The sequence below is a fragment of the Silurus meridionalis genome, chromosome 17 (assembly GCF_014805685.1).
Source record: "Silurus meridionalis isolate SWU-2019-XX chromosome 17, ASM1480568v1, whole genome shotgun sequence".
In the NCBI taxonomy this organism is placed as follows: domain Eukaryota; kingdom Metazoa; phylum Chordata; class Actinopteri; order Siluriformes; family Siluridae; genus Silurus; species Silurus meridionalis.
Window position 1 is genome coordinate 7,673,950 of NC_060900.1, and position 17,057 is coordinate 7,691,006.

The 17,057-nt window shown below is 37.3% G+C and overlaps 1 protein-coding gene across 1 annotated transcript in view; it reads right to left on the bottom strand.

Annotated features, from left to right (window-relative positions):
* The window catches only part of fgd (faciogenital dysplasia), a 50,027-nt gene extending 38,867 nt beyond the window's left edge, over window positions 1-11,160 (bottom strand). Inside the window, exon 1 of the mRNA XM_046870861.1 lies at window positions 10,838-11,160. Coding sequence (XP_046726817.1) covers window positions 10,838-10,859 — 22 coding nt within the window. The 5' untranslated portion in view covers window positions 10,860-11,160. The remainder of the gene's footprint in view (window positions 1-10,837) is intronic.
* Window positions 11,161-17,057: the final 5,897 nt, after the last annotated feature.

Consider the following 17,057-nt stretch of genomic DNA (forward strand, 5'->3'; position numbering starts at 1 on the left):
AAAACTGTTTAGGCTATCTGGGGTTACAAGAATTTCTGCAAAAAAAAATAAGAACTGCAACAACAAGGGGGGGGGGGGGGTGAGCGATAGAGTCAATATAGTACAGAAGCTTGTAATAAGAAGTTCTCCTAATAATTTGGAGAGGAAACTAAAAGGCATGGACTACATTTCAAGCCTAATAACATGGAATATATCAAAACGCAGCTGATCAGTAATTTCCCACTTGATTACAAAAGGATTGGTTGTTTTGGTCTTTCTGGGTAGTGGGTGTGGTTATAAAGGAGATGGTTTTTGGTTAAGAGCTAGATAGGCAATGAATAACATGGCACACCAGAGTCCTGTTGTTCCACAAATATTAATGTGATCTCCCTCTCTCTTCCTCTCTGTCCCTCTTCCTCTTCTCCTCTCTCTTCCTCTCTCTCTGAGCAGTTTGCGGAGTGTGTCCGTATGTCACTTTGAACAGATCCGAATAGCTACAAAGTTATTTAAATTAAAAAAAACATCATGCACATCTTGAATTGTGCCCCCAAATGTTTTATTCGCAAGGGCACCTTTCATCATAACTCATTTGTTGGTCCTCATAAAAAATAAAAAATAAAAAAAAAGTGTTTTCTATTCTTATGATCAAATCCTGACTTTAACATTCTGTGAAAAGTGAGTTAAAGAAGTATATCAGTTTCATGCACAAGTTCAATAGGACTGCTGACTGCAAATGAACTCGCAAAAGCAGAAATAAAAGTCCATTATTCAGTAAGGCTGCCCTTTGTCATATGATTAATGTATTATTCTGGATCTGTGTTGTGAATAAGACACTTGTGTTCATATAAAATAAACTGCTCTATGTCTTTCTCTCGCATTCTCTCCAATCGCGCTCACATGCACGCAGACAAACCATCCCTCCGACGATGAGTCTAGCCTACAGCAGTCCTGGAGAGAACTTCTGTTCCTTCCGTTTGCCCAGCAAGGGGAAAAAACACAATTCTTCCAAAAAAGGCCATACACAGACACACACACTCATAGATCAGTGACTGACTCTGAGCACTGCTACAAAACTGTTGTCTCCTCGAGCTGCCTAAAAAAGTGAACACAATTCTGCAGTGACAAAAAGAAAATAAAAGCAACAAAAACAGATTCAGTCTCGCTGTTAAGAGAGGATAAAAGCAGTGGAGAGAGAGAGCGTTTATAGGAAAAAGAGAATGAGTCTGACTGTATGGGACAAATATACATTACAGAGCTATTCAAAGATAAATAGATTTTGCATTTATTCTCTGTTTTCCATATGACACACACTATACTATATAAATTTACTAAATATATATTATCCTCTTTAATATATCCTTTTTTATTTTTAATTAAAAAATATTTTCAGTCTCTCATTACTAACAATGTAAAAAGGAGAGCAATTGTTTATAGTACAGACACTCTAGTCACAGCCAAAAGTTTCTGTTAAATATACACTGAATATAAACACTAGACCAGATTTCGCACACACAAGGACCCACAGACATCAAGTTGCACACTGAGACACCTAGTAAATTACATTTGTTAGTCAATGAAGTTAAGCCCTCCTAAAACTAGATTTCAATTCCTTTCCTCTAAAAGCAAGATTCAATTGTTTGGACAAACCCACGAACACACGCACAGACACCTGAGACCCACAAAGGTTTAGATTTACTGATTTATTTCACCTTATGTTCTTGTTTCATCTTATTCTTCATTCGTTCATATGTTTATTTATTTGTACTATTCGAAACTAACAGCAAACTGATTTTGGCAGTTGTCTGGTGTTCATGGAATAAGTGTTACTTATGTAACTAGCATACGCAATACGTACTTTTTAGTCACTTACTAAAATTAGTGTATAAAAATCAATCATTAATAAAATTAATAAATAGAAAATGTTTTTGTGGAAAACTTTTTTTTAAGATTTAGCTGTACTTACTTGATACATACATTGCTTTTGGAATGCATTGGAAGAATGACTTTGCCAATGTGTCAGTAAAATACATTAGTCTTGGTCAAATTTAATTGCCAATTAAATGATCAGTACTGAACTGTAATGTCTGTAATATTTAGCTATTTGCTAATTTATTTGGTGGCATTAACATACAATGAACTAGCTTCTATAAAATCTTATGACAGATTCAAGTACAATGTACGTTAATGGATAAAAAAAAATGTACATTCACTGAACAACATGCTTTCATCACAGAATATTTTCAACTGAACACACAGCTTTACTCGTAGTGAATGAGACATGTTTAGGAAGGCTGTAACCAATGGGGACTTCACGACCTTAGCACAAAGGAGTACACATCTTCAGAGATCATCATTAGCAAGTGCATTGATAATGTCACTGTCTCCAAGAACATCACCTCACACTCAAATAACAAATTGTAGATGACTGTGGACGTGCATGCCCTTCTGAAGACCTGATACTTCGCTTTCAATGCAGGTGAGAAGACAACCCTAAGAACAGCACGGGCCAAACTGTTCCACACCGTCAAAGTAAGGCATAACCCAGAAAATCCACAGCCACTTCAAGGACATTGGTGACACCTGGTGCATGTGTCAGGGCATTCAAGCCATCACCAAGTACAGGACACCATGGTTGAGCAGTGCCATTGTTCCAACATAGAGTACCTTACAAAAGTGAGTACACCCCTCAAATTTCAGCAATCGTTTTAATATATCTTCTCAAGTGACAAGACATTAATTCGTCCATTTTTCCTTCAATGAACCACAGCTCCCCAGTACCAGCAGCACTCATGCAGCCCCAGATCATGATGCTACCACCACCATGCTTGACTGCAGGCAAGACAGCACTTGTACTCCTTACCAGAGTTGAACTCGTTTTAAAACCCTGGGTTTCAGAGCATTACCAATCTTTTTATAGCATCGGCCATCTATGTGGAGAGCAACAATTCAAATTTTTAAATCCTAAGAGAGTTCTTTGCCATGAGGTGGCATGTTGAACATCCAGTGGTCAGTATGTGAGAATTGTACTCAAAGCACCAAATTTTAACTGCTGTAATACAAGATACACAAATTTGTATGGTCATGTTAAGCAGAGTAAAAATATGAACATGAAGAATAGGACATGTGGCTTTGCATGGTTAAGCGCCATACAGTTATCATCATTTAGGGTGTACTTAATTTTGTTGCCAGCTATTTTGAAAATAATGGTTGTATGTTATTTTTAGAGGACAGTTAATATGTACTGCTATACAAGCTGTTTAATTTCTATAGTATTATCCCTTGAGAAGATACTAAAATGCTTGCTGAAATGTAAGGGGTATACTCACTTTTGTGAGATACTGTACTTCAAGGCCACCACTATCAACCCTGCACTGAAGAGGTCTTCTGTATCCTGTCTCACTGACTACTATCTCATTACACCAAGCCCATCATCATGAACTGGTTGGAACTTGTCATAAGGCACATCAAGAGCTTGGTGTCCCCTTAGTTGACTTTCTGCAGTTTGGGTATTGGACACATATGAATGAATGCCGTTTACTGACTTCAACTTCGCATTCAACACCATCATTCCTCAGCATCTGATCAGAAAGCGGAGTCTGTTAAGCCTGAACACATTTCTCTGCAACCACATCCTGGACCTTTTAAATGAGAGACCCCAGCCAGTCCAGATCAAGGAAAGCACCACCACACTGAGCACTGGGAAACCCCTAAAGCTGTGTGCTCAGTTCCTTGATGTTCACACTGCTGACACCACTGTGAAGCAATGCCCAGCTGTGGGTAGGTCGCATCAGTAAGAATGACTTGTCAGCATTCAGAGGTTAACAGACTGGTGTCAAGCCAACAAAATGTCTCTAAATGTGGATAAAACAAAAGACGTGGTTGTTGACTTCAGGACGACATAAAGCAAACACTTCTCAATAAACATCAATGGCTCCTTGTTGTAGATAGTCAGAAACATCAAATTCCTTGATGTTGAACTAGTGGAAAAATTTCTCCAAATCCCTCAACATCAGCTCCATTAGAAGAAAAGCCCAGCAGCATCTCAACTTCCAGAGAAAGCTGAGGAAAGCCCAGCTCCTCCAACTCATCATCATCACATACTTCAGAGGGACTATGTAGAGCATCTGCATCACTGTCTGGTTTGGGGGTCACGCCATCTCGGATCGCAACACCCTACAGCAGATAGTGAGAAGAGTGTAGGTCTTACTACCATCCATTATTGACATTAACACAACACACTGCAAAATGTAACTACAGCAAGTTGTGGATTGTCTTACAATTTGTGGGAATCCGTTAGGAATAACATTTTAAACTAGTTTTCACTAACAAATTTAATAAACATTTTTCAAAACATTTTTGTATTAAAGTGACAGTCTAAATGAATTCACTAAGGGACCATAGGGGCTGCGGGGGTGCGTCCAAAATTTGCAGATTTTTGGAACTCGCTGGGGGTCTTAGATCGTAACCCTCGCGAGTTCCAGGGGACCACTGTATTACAAATCTATTGTACTGATCGGTGCTGCAATTTTACTGTTTACAGTTTTTCTGTCTTGTGTTGTTTTCACTCAATGTTGCACACATGCTTTTTATGTAGTGTCCTAGTTCATTTCATGTTACTTTTTTGGTAATGTATGTTGCCGTGTAGCACCTTGGACCTGGGGGGAAGTAGTTACATTTTACTGTGTACCATACTGGTTGTGGTTGGAATGACAATAAAAGTCTACTTGACTTAAGGTTCAGGGGTGTGTCCTAAATGCATTTCAGTCCCACAAGGACAAAAGGCTTCTCCATATGATAATTAGTAGCTGTACCTTATAACCAACTGCAAATCACTGATAAAATAATAAACATGACTAGCATCTCATTCTTTCGCTTTTATAAAGGTTTTACTGTCATCTTTGTCACTGCTACATATTGCAAATGGAAAGTTGCATTTTATTATCATCATTCTTTTTAGAAATGTTATTTTTTTATAGTAATTTTGTTTACTTATGGGGGAAAGAGTTAAAGAGGAGGCCAGAACAACTGATGATAAAACACATACATATACTGTAGATGCTTCACTAACAGACCAGCGAAAAACAGAAAAAAGAATTTAAAATCCTAAAAATGCTAAATGACAATTTGTGCAAAAAGCCATTCACTAATTTGCCAATTTTCAGTTACAGTGTATGTATGTGCATGTGTGTCAATCACACACAGCTTCTTTGGCATTGTATCACATGGTCATTCATTTCTGTGTCAATTCCAACTGATCACTTCCTGTTCATATGCACACTTGCACTGTTAATGAGGAAGTATTGCTTCCAATGGAAATTATAGGTCCTTTCACAGGGCAAAAATTTGGGAATGACATCCCTACACCCTACACAATGGAACGAAATTTTCAAAAAGCACGAGTTTTAGTCAGGTATCCACAAACTAAGAGTACTGAGATTTTCATGATATAACCACCTTTAAATTATGAAAGGAGTATTAAGAATACATATATTGGTCTATTTATTTAATAACTAGCAGGATTAGGTCAAGCATAATTTTGCACAATTCTGACAGAAATTTAATCAGGTCAAAATACTGCAGTAAAAGAGGTGTATCAGAATGACCTAAAGTTACGTAAAATTGTAGGGTTGTAGTGAACCCTACATACTATCGTTCAAACTTGGTTTTTAGAATAACCGAAACTTGCTTTGTTATAGTGAACCCAGCGCAGAAGGTTTCAAACCTACCAAACATGAAATAATGTGGTTTGGCCATAAGTACTTTGGTAATGCTTTAAACTTGGCTCAATGTTTTTGGTTTCCTGTTTAAATTATAAGCTAAACCGAAAGCATGTGTGGTTTTATTGTGGTATTGTTTTAGTTGAACATTTTACCCAGCACAAGCGTGTAAACTGGACAGGTACAAAGCAATTGGAAATAGGTTTGAATTTTAAACCTGCAAGGGTTTTTATTTGCATTTAAAAACCCATGAAAGTCATAAGTGACCTGATTGATAGTATCAGTACTTTATGCAATGTGTCATAACTCATTAGGAGTCATAAACCAAATTGTGTACACATTTAATAATGATAAGACTGTTTGTTAAATATATCAACAAGCATGGGTCACAAGGTTTGACTAATCTAAGAAATGCCATGGATAAGCCCAGTAGGCTGAATCCCGATCGGAAAATATCACAAATAAAATTTCACGTCAACATAATTCACAGAGACCATTGGCAATAGGATTTGGGCCTGTCCAGCAAATTAAGAAAATATGTGGAAACATGCAAAATATTGAGAGACCTGGTGTCATGACTACTGTCCCATTAGGAGTAGATTGTACATGAGCCATCTCCTGATCTGTTGTGGAAAAATGAGTCTTTGTGTCTTTGATCGTGGCGTAACTGGACACCACAAAGTCATTACTGCATCGAAAGATTTTAGAACGCGGTTAAAAGGTGTAAAAGCAGAGAATAATGCTCTTAAAACTGAAAAGAAAATACTTCACTCCTTTGTTAGTGGCAGCATTATGACAATAAAAACATCACCAAGCCAGAGAACCAAGTTTAATAGAGAAATGGTCATAACGCATTTGGCTGAGTTTAAACACTACAAACTTTCTACTAAAGGTTATTAAGTGATCTACAGGAAGTGAAACTGCATATTAATTTGTGCTTCATTGTTTTGAGGGAAAGAACTAAAGAGATCCTGTGGTCCCATATCAGATCACTTGCTTAATTTGGAAAATCTATAAATATTTTATGGAGAGAGATTAAACCAAACATGAGTTTTTTGGAATTTCAAGCCAGTCTATAATAGACCATTTGAATTAGACCAAGATCCTGTTTGGACTTTAATTAATAATTGTGTACAGCAGGAGCTTCAATCTTATCTAGAAAGAGCTGGTGTGGCGGCAGGCTTATATTCTACCTGTACACCAGCCCTTTGCTGAAAAGACTGTCCAGTGGTATACAAAGTGTATAGACGGTAAGGGCACTTTACAGATAGACACTTGTGTGATTGGGTACTTTGCAGGTAACAGATACCAGGGTGTACAGAGTTGTCGATTCAGCAATGGGTAAGATTTCATATAGCCAAGGTTGGGACAACCCAAAGTAAGATAGGCTGGCCACCTGGCATCCAACCAAGTGAGAAGGGTGTGATTTTATGCAACACTTTATACTCAGAGAACCAAAGCTAGAATTGGTAAGAAATTACAGGGACTGCTGGACAAGTGTGCTTTGATCCGGGTGAGGTCTCAATCCAAAACACATCTCCCACACTGACAAGCTGTTACATAAAACCTCCAAATAATGGTAGTTGCTAGAGAATGGAACACTTTCCTTTCCCTCATTTGATTCAAAGTAGATTAAAATTGTCCTTGTTAGTTAGTAAAAATACCAAATATCTTCATACTGGTGATAATTTCTGTTGGTAAATGATCTGGAGATTAAATGTGAAATTCTACTGGTGTTACTGGAATAAAAGATATACACATTTTTCCTCATTCAAGTCCTTTATGAGTGAACAAATCAATCACGTTCTAGAAAAGGGTTTTTGATATGAGGGTTGTTTTTTAAACTTTTCCAAATATATTATTATTTAAGAATGATTCCTGTCAAAAATGCTGGTTACTTAGTGTTATAAAAATACTGATATTACCCACAAGACTCTCCGAAAAATGCAGCATGATGCGGTTTATCATTTCATCACCCGTAATTACGCCAACACAGTCGTCATCAATGCCATAAGCAGCTGTTGTCATCATTCAGATAAAATCATTGAGAGCAAAAAAGATTAAATACAAAGGCAGCATTCAGCTAAAGCAAACCCAAGAGAAACGTTGCGAGTCCAAAGAGCATTTTATTGTGTTAATGTAATATTCAAGTCTAGAAATTGTAGCCTACGAACACTACATTTTCGAGTAGTTTGTCTTAGACATAAGACAAAGTGGTATAGTTTTACACTTTTCTTTACTGATTTATGAGTGCTAATGTAATGACAGTCAGTTAGCACACATGAATGGAAATTACTGTGTTCCATAAGCTAGCTCTAACTAATATGGCACTGAAATACATGTGATTAAAGCTATATTATTAGAGATTGGTCTGGCTACTTTAAGGTAGGTGTCATCTCAAAGCTAAAAAGCAAGAGCATGATTACAATCTGATCAACTGTGTAGCAATTTTGGCCATGTAATGATATATATCATTGAATAGCAATAGTCAAACAGGACTGTGAATGAAAAACATAAAACTAAAATCCTAACAGATTTTTTGTTCAGTTAAACGATGTGTTTCTGGGCTAGATTTGACCCAAAATGGACAGAGAGTCTTGTATATATAGTATCTCACAAAAGCAACTATTTTACTATATCTTCTTAAGGGACAATACAATAAAAATTAAAATTGGATATACTTTAGAGTAGTCAATGTGCAGCTTGTATAGCAGTACAGATTTACTGTACTCTAAAAAGAACAGCCATTATTGTCTAAATAACTGGCAACAAAAGTGAGTACACCCTAAGTGAAAATGTCAAAACTAATGACATCATGGAGCTGCTGGATGTTAGACACATGCCACTTTTCCACTTTCTGCTTAAGGATGCCCCACAGGTGCTCAATAGGGTTCAGGTCTGGAGACATACTTGGCCACTCCATTACCTTCAGCTTCCTCAGCAATGCAGTCGTCATCTTGGCGGTGGGTTTGGGGTCGTTATTATGTTAGAAAACTGTCGTTTCTGAATTGAGGGCATCATGTTCTACTTCAGAAACTTACACTACATTTTGGAGTCCATGTTTCCCTCGATGAACTGCAGCACCTCAGTACCAGCAGCAGGTTTGCAGCCCCAGATCATGATGCTACCACCACCATGCTTGACTGTAGGAAAGACAGTTTTCTTGGTACTCATCACCAGGTTGTCCCCACACATACTGGACACCATCTGAGCCAAACAAGTTTCTCTTAGTCTCATCAGACCACAGGACATGTTCCAGTAATTCATGCTCTTGGTCAGGTTGTCTTCAGCAAACTCTCTGTGGGCTTTCTTGCGAGCCAGCTTTAAAAGAGGCTTCCTTCTGGAACGACTGCCAGGCAAACCAACTTGTTGCAGTGTGCGGCGTATGGTTTGAGCACTGACAAGCGGACCTTCTGCAACCTCTGAAATACTCATGCACATTGACTTCTCTAAAATATATCCACCTTTCATTTATATTGTATTGTCCCTTGAGAAGATATACTAAAATGTGAGGGATGTACTCAATTTTGTGAGATACCGTATACGTATATATGCATTTTGTGTGCAAGATAAGCAGCTTTATTGTGAATCTGAATCCTATTCTGGACATACAGGGCATGAGGCTGATGGGAAGAAACTGAAGAACCAAGAGGGAAAAAAAACAAGCCGACAATAAAAGATCTTGCAAAAGTGAGCATAAGCATTAAACAGAACTCTGGACTCTCAGAACACTGAATTAAAAATATCATAAAAATATATTTATCAAAGATCAAAAATACTTAAGTTCATTCAAAAAGCAATGCCTTTTTACAGTTACTCAGGTACAAAAATGGCATACTTTGTCCCCCACTGCCCTTTGGTTGGAACTATGGGCATGAGACTGGTGGGGAAAAAAAAAACTGAATATACAAGTGAAAGCAAAGTTAAATTTTTCCCAAAATAAAAGAGCTCTGATAAAATACAAATAATTGAAAAAGTACAGTAAAAAAAAAAGTTCTCTCGCCCACCAATAATGATGATGCAGCAGGTAGTTCCCGGTTTGAGCCTGCGTTCTGGTTAATATTTATGCACAATTTTGCAAGATCTTTGAATGTCTGCTTGTTTTTTTCCCTCTTGGTTCTCTAGCTTTCTTTACCAGTCATGCCAGAAAAGGCTTCAGATTCATGATAAAGCTGCTTATTTTATATGTACTCTACCAAAACTCCATGTCCACCAACATTGGGTAAAATCTAGCCCAGGAACACGTTGTCTTACTGAACAAAAAACGTATTATAATTTTCTTTATAGACATTTAAATAATTCTATCCAATGCTTAATGATTGTTACTTAGACTAAGGGCTACACAATCGATCAGTTTGTCAAAATATTTGAACTGAAATATTAAGTCAGTGATATTAACCCCTTTTTGATCGATTGATTGATTATGGGGAAACTTGTGACAATGTTTTCATTGATGATTGAAGAAAAATATATTAACAAAGTTTATTCCCCCTTTCAGGAAGTGAAAAGACTTAAGCTTGACTTGAACATGACTTTGGGAAAGGAGTGTGAAGTGACTCTGTAACTTGATTATTTGACTTTAGATCTGATGGACACTGACCTACAAAACTATTTGTGAGGACATAAATCCTCAGCAGCAGGTTCCACTGGATGTTCCTGGCTGTCACAGAGGAATTCAACTCAATGCACTTTAATGCTAAACATCACGTCAGGTTTTTTCAGTGCAGCCCCACACTTCTTTACTGGCCTTTTCTCCTTTATGAACGACTTCTCTTTCATTGGCGACTAAACGCTCATTAGTAACAAAGTAGACTCAATTGAAGGCTAGCAAAAGGACGCGCGAGACAAAAGGGGTTTCATTTGGACAAAAATTTGTCTGAGGGGTATTTTAACAAACACACACACACTGCGCGCGCATTAGCCAAATGAATAAGCGCTTTCCCCCCGGCGATACCATTCACTCCCAACAACGAGACTAAACATGATCTTCATCCCTGCACAAGTTTGATTGAGTTTTCAGTTGCAAAAAGAACAAGAGCTGACCGACAAGGATACAGACCCAACACTACACATGCACGAGCAGACTGCAATGTGCACGTGCACAAATGTGAACCACAAAACATAATAAAAACATCACTCACCGGTTGTTGGAATTCCCTGCATGTTTCCGAGTGATCTCTCTCTCTCTCTCTTTCTTCTATAATGAAGCAGTAGTGTATCGTGTTTGACACTTTCCCCCCCTCCTTTTTTTCAGTCTAGGTCGAATAAACGTCAAACTTTCCTGCTTGTTTCCTCCATCTGCTTCACAAACTTGGCTCGTGCTGCAGGGCAAAACAGAAATTGGGGCACGAAATCTGCTTACATGCAGAGTCAAGATCTTTTTTTCCCCTTTTTTTTATTTGTGCATCTATCCATTCACTCCTTCCCCTGGCTCCGTCCGGTTTCCTGTTGTGGGACTGCTGTTTCTTTCTCTTCTCTCACTGTATCCCTCCCACACACATACACACACAATTCATTCTCTCTCTCTCTCTCTCTCTCTCTCTCTCTCTTTCTCTCTTTCTCTCTCTGTGACTGTGCTCGAAAGTTGATCTGCACACAATCACTGCATAGCTGATTAATATATGCACATACCAAACGTGTGTATTTTATATATAAATATGTTTTATATGATAATTAATTTAATTATTTAGTAATTGGTTTATCTTTCTCTTGGGGAAACTGGACATAATCAGGAATTATTTATGTATGTATGTAAGTATGTATGTACATATTTAAAACCAGAGGACATTTTGAAAACAAAGGCCAGTTTGAGATGGTTTGGTTGTGCAGCGGTATATCGGTAGAAGAATATGATGTGGTTGGAGCCATCAGGCAGAAGGAAAAGAGGAAGGCCAATGAGGGGTTTTATGGATGTGGTGAGGGAAGACATGCAAGTAGTTCCTTTGAAAGAGGCAAATGTAAATGACAGAGTGTTTTGGTGACGTTTGGATTGAGGGATTCTATTTTATATATAATAGACATTCACACTTTCATTTACACCTAGAGACAATTTAAGGTGCCTACCGGAATGTTGCAGTGCCAAAGGACCTGACCCTAAGGAGAACGCCCAACACTAACCAAGCCTCTAAACTCCTTTGACATTTTTCTAAACATCTGACAAGATGTAAGTCTTGAATCACAAACCTGCTCCAACCCATTTGGACCATTTGTAGAGATGAAAAGAAAATGGAGATCTCCAATGAAAACTCACAACACAAATCTTGCACTTAAACACAAGACACAAATTACTTTAACTAAGAATACCTGTAATAAGAACACCTAGACCTAGAATTGCCTGGTGCTCTGTGCGCTGAGGTGGTTTGTACCTGGTGCCCAAGATAATAGTAAGATAATGAGCAGGGATGTCCAAACTAGGGCCTGCAGGCCAAAATTTGCTCATTGTGACCTTTGATTTGGCCTTCTATAACATTTATAAGAGCAGTATGAATGTTAATAAATTGGATTGTTACTCTTTCTACTACAAGTTTTATTGAACTAGAACTTTGGAACTTAAACTGCATAAGTTAAGCAAATTACATCATAAATGAGAGGAACCATGGCAAATTAAAAAGAAATGTAATAGGGCAAATTTTAATATAAAGTTGCAAAATCTATTTTCAGCCCTCAATCAAGCCAGATTATTGGCCCTTTGCATGAAAAAGTATGGGCACCTTTGGTATTAAGTATGAAAAATGTAGGATTGGTGCACCCCAGTTTACTGTACCACTTTTGCTTTGGTACTGATATTCTTTAAATTATTATCCAGGGTGGCACATATCCTGTAAAGCCCTTCAGAGGGTTGTATGCTTAGCAGAGAGTATCTTGGGGTCTGCTCTTCCCTCTCTGCAGGATATATACATCAGTCGGTGCAAAAAAAGAGCCCTAATCATCCCAGTTACTACTTGGCAAGTGCATCTGCTTTCTGATGGCCAAATCTGACTTAGGAGGAGATTCTTCTCACAAGCTATTAGACATCTTACTGCCCATCGTACTTATCCTATGCTCAGTTTTCCTTTACAATCATACTCATGCTCATTCTGCTTTTGCACATAGCACCTTACATTGCCATTGTCACTGTTACTGTTTTTGGTTTGTTATTATCATACCTCATGGCATTCCATACACTTTATACCTACCTTTTGCACATCCAAATATATCAACATTATTTGTAAATACGACTTTATCATTATCTAATAAATTTTCTCATATTTTCTCTTATTTTATATTTATAGACTCTTTTATCTTAAGCACGATCAGGTACTGCAAGTTGTATTCTGTATGTTTGTGAAAATCTTGAATAAACACTGCCATTGCCATGTCACAACACCAGCGTCTTTGGTTTGATCCCTTAAATCAGGTTACATTCTGTGTGGAGTTTCCCCAAAGTCCATGTGGGTTTTATGTGATCTCCAGTTTCCTCTTCAACCTCCCCAAAACACACCTACAGTATAGGTGGATTGGCAAATCTGTATTGCTCCTACAGTAGGTTTGTGTTCTGGGATGGACTGTCCAACTGTCCAATCAGTCTTCCAGAGTCATGCCCAAGTGTTCTGAACATAGACTCCACCTAAAATAAACAACTGAATATTATCAAGCTTGAATTAACAATTTGAATGCAAAGTTTTGCAGGATTCACTATCACAATAGATTCTCTGTGTGTAGCGTTGCAATTCCCAAGAATGCCCCTTCTACAAAATTCTCCAATGGCTGCTACCCAAATATCAACCGAAAAGTTTATGAGGGTTTTGCCAAAGCCTCCCTGGGGGCAGGAGGAGGTTAGCTTAGTTACGCCTCATTTCTACACTTTAGTCAGCTCAGTGCCCACGTGCCTCACACACGTCACTACTCAAACCACACAATAATGGCTCGGTTAAGTAACTCTGTTCTTTGGTCAATTGACCTCCTCTTTTTAACCTCAACTGGTTGGTATAATAATTTTTTTATCATTCTAGGCAAATATCCAAAATATAACTAACTCCCTCAAGAAAAAAATAATACTAACAATAATGCGGAGAAACACAGGCCGACTGCAAGGCTGAAAGCTAGCGTGCTGTTTACTTTTACAGTGTGTAGCCATATTCAGATTTTATTCAAAAGTCGAGTTGTGCTCTAACAGAAATGAGAAGATAATGGACGATTGTAAGTAAAAATTGAATGCTAAACACAACAGAAGGGATGAAACTAAAGGATAAAATCGTTGTATACCCAATATAATAACATGGTACTGTTATATGAATTTCTTTGCAAAAAAGCAAGTTTTTTTTTAATTTCAATCAGAATCATAGTGTCATTTTCCAGAGTATTTGAATATTCGATAAAAGCTTTTGTCTCTCAAGGTGTTAATTAGTTACACAATTCAGGATTATTTAAATTAAGGAATATAATTCAGTAATTCTGGGAAGATGCTAGAGAACAGTAAAACATTAATGCTATGCATATATACCAACATTCTGTCCTGATTTGTCCTTTAACAGACAGCTGAATTTGCTGACAGGGAGTTTTGTTTGGCCTGTCTGATATTTATAATTAAGCCTTTTTTATACACCTTCATTGAATTCAATTGCAGAGAAATAACACAATCAGTGCTGAAGGATCTGAGGGAGAAATAGTTCATGATAATCATTTTTTTAAATACTGATGTCAGAAATTGCCTGCCCTTTTTTTTTAAATTCCAGACAATAATCACGACTTTATATTTTATATGGCCAAAACGTGTTTTAAATTTCACCTAACATGGTTCAGGAGCATCTTTGTGAAAAAGCATGCAGTAAATTGAATGATCGATGACGTTTCACATTTGTTGTTTGCTTGTAATGGTTTTATTGTATTGCTTGGGTTTTAATGACGTTGAGCGTGCACTCTGGGAGAACCTCGGGCTCCATGTATGCTGACCATCATATGATATGATGAAGTGAAGAAGAGAAGTATTTGTATTACATACATACACAGACACACACAGACAATAAACCAATGACTTAGAATAAGTATCTGTATTGTAACCACTTTGAAGCTTTAGGTGCCTTTGAGTAACACTATTCTTTTTTTTATTCTTTTCAGTAAAAGACATTAGTTTTTGGTTCAGTGATCTGCAGGAAAAAAAAAAACTCAAAGGGCCCTTTATAAGGAGGAGGAGGATGATGTAACACATAAAAAATTCAGGAGCTTTTGATATATTTGCACGAAGAATTTTGCTTAATCTGCAGGACACTGATTCAGATGCTACAGAAACTATTTGTTTTGAAACTTGCACATTAAAAATCTTATTCACTGCTGCATATTAGTGGGCATGAGCACCAAATGTATGCAGTCAGGTCCATAGATACTTCTTAATTTACTGCAGTTTTAGCTATTAAACGCATTAAAAGCACATACAATTTTAATTTAATGTAAATACCTTTAGATTAAAAGCACATAAATGTGTACTCATTTTAAATGAATGGTATTGACATCCAAATTGGAAAAATCTTGCATGAATTATAGCATTTTTAATTTATATTCAGTAGTCACTCTTTTTCTTAATCAATAACGGTCTGAAATCCGGAACCCATAGACATCGATGCCTGGGCGTTACTACAGCAGTCTTCAATTCCTGCTTGTTCTTGGACATTTTAATTTAAAGTTTTTCATTCAGCACTTGAATTCGGTCAGGTGATCGACTTGACTGATTCCATTTCTTTACCTTAAAGTTGCTTTTGAAGTATGCTTCGGGCTGTACACTTCAGATTTCATCCTGTTGCTTTAATCAGCAGGCAGCAGTCAGAATAAATGCAAGTCATACATGCTGATGCCTCAAGGTGAGGTGGAATTGTCTGCTTTGGATCATGAGCAGTTCCTTTCCTACAAGTAGATTTTTTTTCTCCTTTGTCCATTAGTTCCAGAACTGTGCTGGCTTTCAATTTTTTTTTTTATTAGTTTGATTTTTATTTTATTTTTGTGGTGTGCTAAACATGTGGTAAAACAACTCTGGTGAAGTCTTCTTTAGAGCCATTTTTGTGCTCCTCCAGGCCTTTGGTGTTTTTAAAATCACAAGTGTGTTTTTGTTCTCTCTCTCTCTCTCTCTCTCTCTCTCTCTCACACTCACTCACTGATTGAATGATTGATTGATTGATTGATTTGTTTTAATTTTCAGCCACATCATCCATGGGTATCATGGATTGCTCTTTGTTCCTAAACATGGGAAGCACATAAAAATATTTTGTTATTTTGTAATTTTCTATATCGTTTAACTGGTTCCCTGGTGGTCTAGTGGTTAGGATGTGGCGCTCTCAACGCTGCGGCCTGGGTTCAATCCCCGGTCAGGGAACCAACCCCAGCCATTAGGGTTGCACAAGCCTTAGTGCGGGTCCCAAGCCTGGATAAATGGGGAGGGTTGTGTTAGGAAGGGCATCCGGTGTAAAAACGTGCCAAATCAAACATGCGGATGATTCGCTGTGGCGACCCCTAATGGGAGAAGCCGAAAGAAAGTTTTTTATATTGTTCAACTAATTTCATTGCATTCCCTTAAATTAAATGTATATATTTTTTGAAAGGCAAATCATTTTGTCAAATAAACACCCCTGGATTTTTGATGAGCATTCAAATCTGCAATACAATGGTGTAGTAAAAACAGGCACGAGATGTGCTTTTTTTTGGTCAAGCAGGTTTTAGCCACCATTTATGATGTGGCCATTGTTAAGTTAAGGGGAAAACAATTTACTGGTGTAATTGGAAAATTTGTTTATGGCCCCAAATGTCTGTCCATCTGTCTTGAAGATTAAGAGTAGCAAGAGTCAAGCAACACAAGTTTTGCACATAAAAATGATATTGAATTAGACTGCAGGTTGTCCATATATTATTCACATACACAGACTTTATTTATTTATATTACCTTTATTTATTTATTCCCCGGATTTTCTATGGTTTAATTTGATGCAATCAGAAAAGAATACCCTGTTATAAAAAGTGCATATTTAAAAACCCAGGTAAGAAGATTTAAAAGGTGAAATAATTATTATTATTGTTGGTGTTATTATCAGCTTACAAATTCCAGCATATAATAGGAAAGATTTCTATAAATAGAAAAAAATTCAATTCCAATGGGATCTTGTGCATGCTTCTCTTCAGCTCCTACCATAACATTTCAAGGGGGTTTAGGATGTATGAAAGGCTCAGGTCATATGAAAAGCTTTTTGTGTGGATCATTGTTCAAAGAAAATCTGGGATTCAGTATATAAATCTGCGGAAACTGTGATGCTAAGCAAAAATCAGGGGGGCTATGTAGAAGGTTTGTATTTATTTAAATAAATAAGATGATTTAAACGATCAAACTCAGATATAAAACTT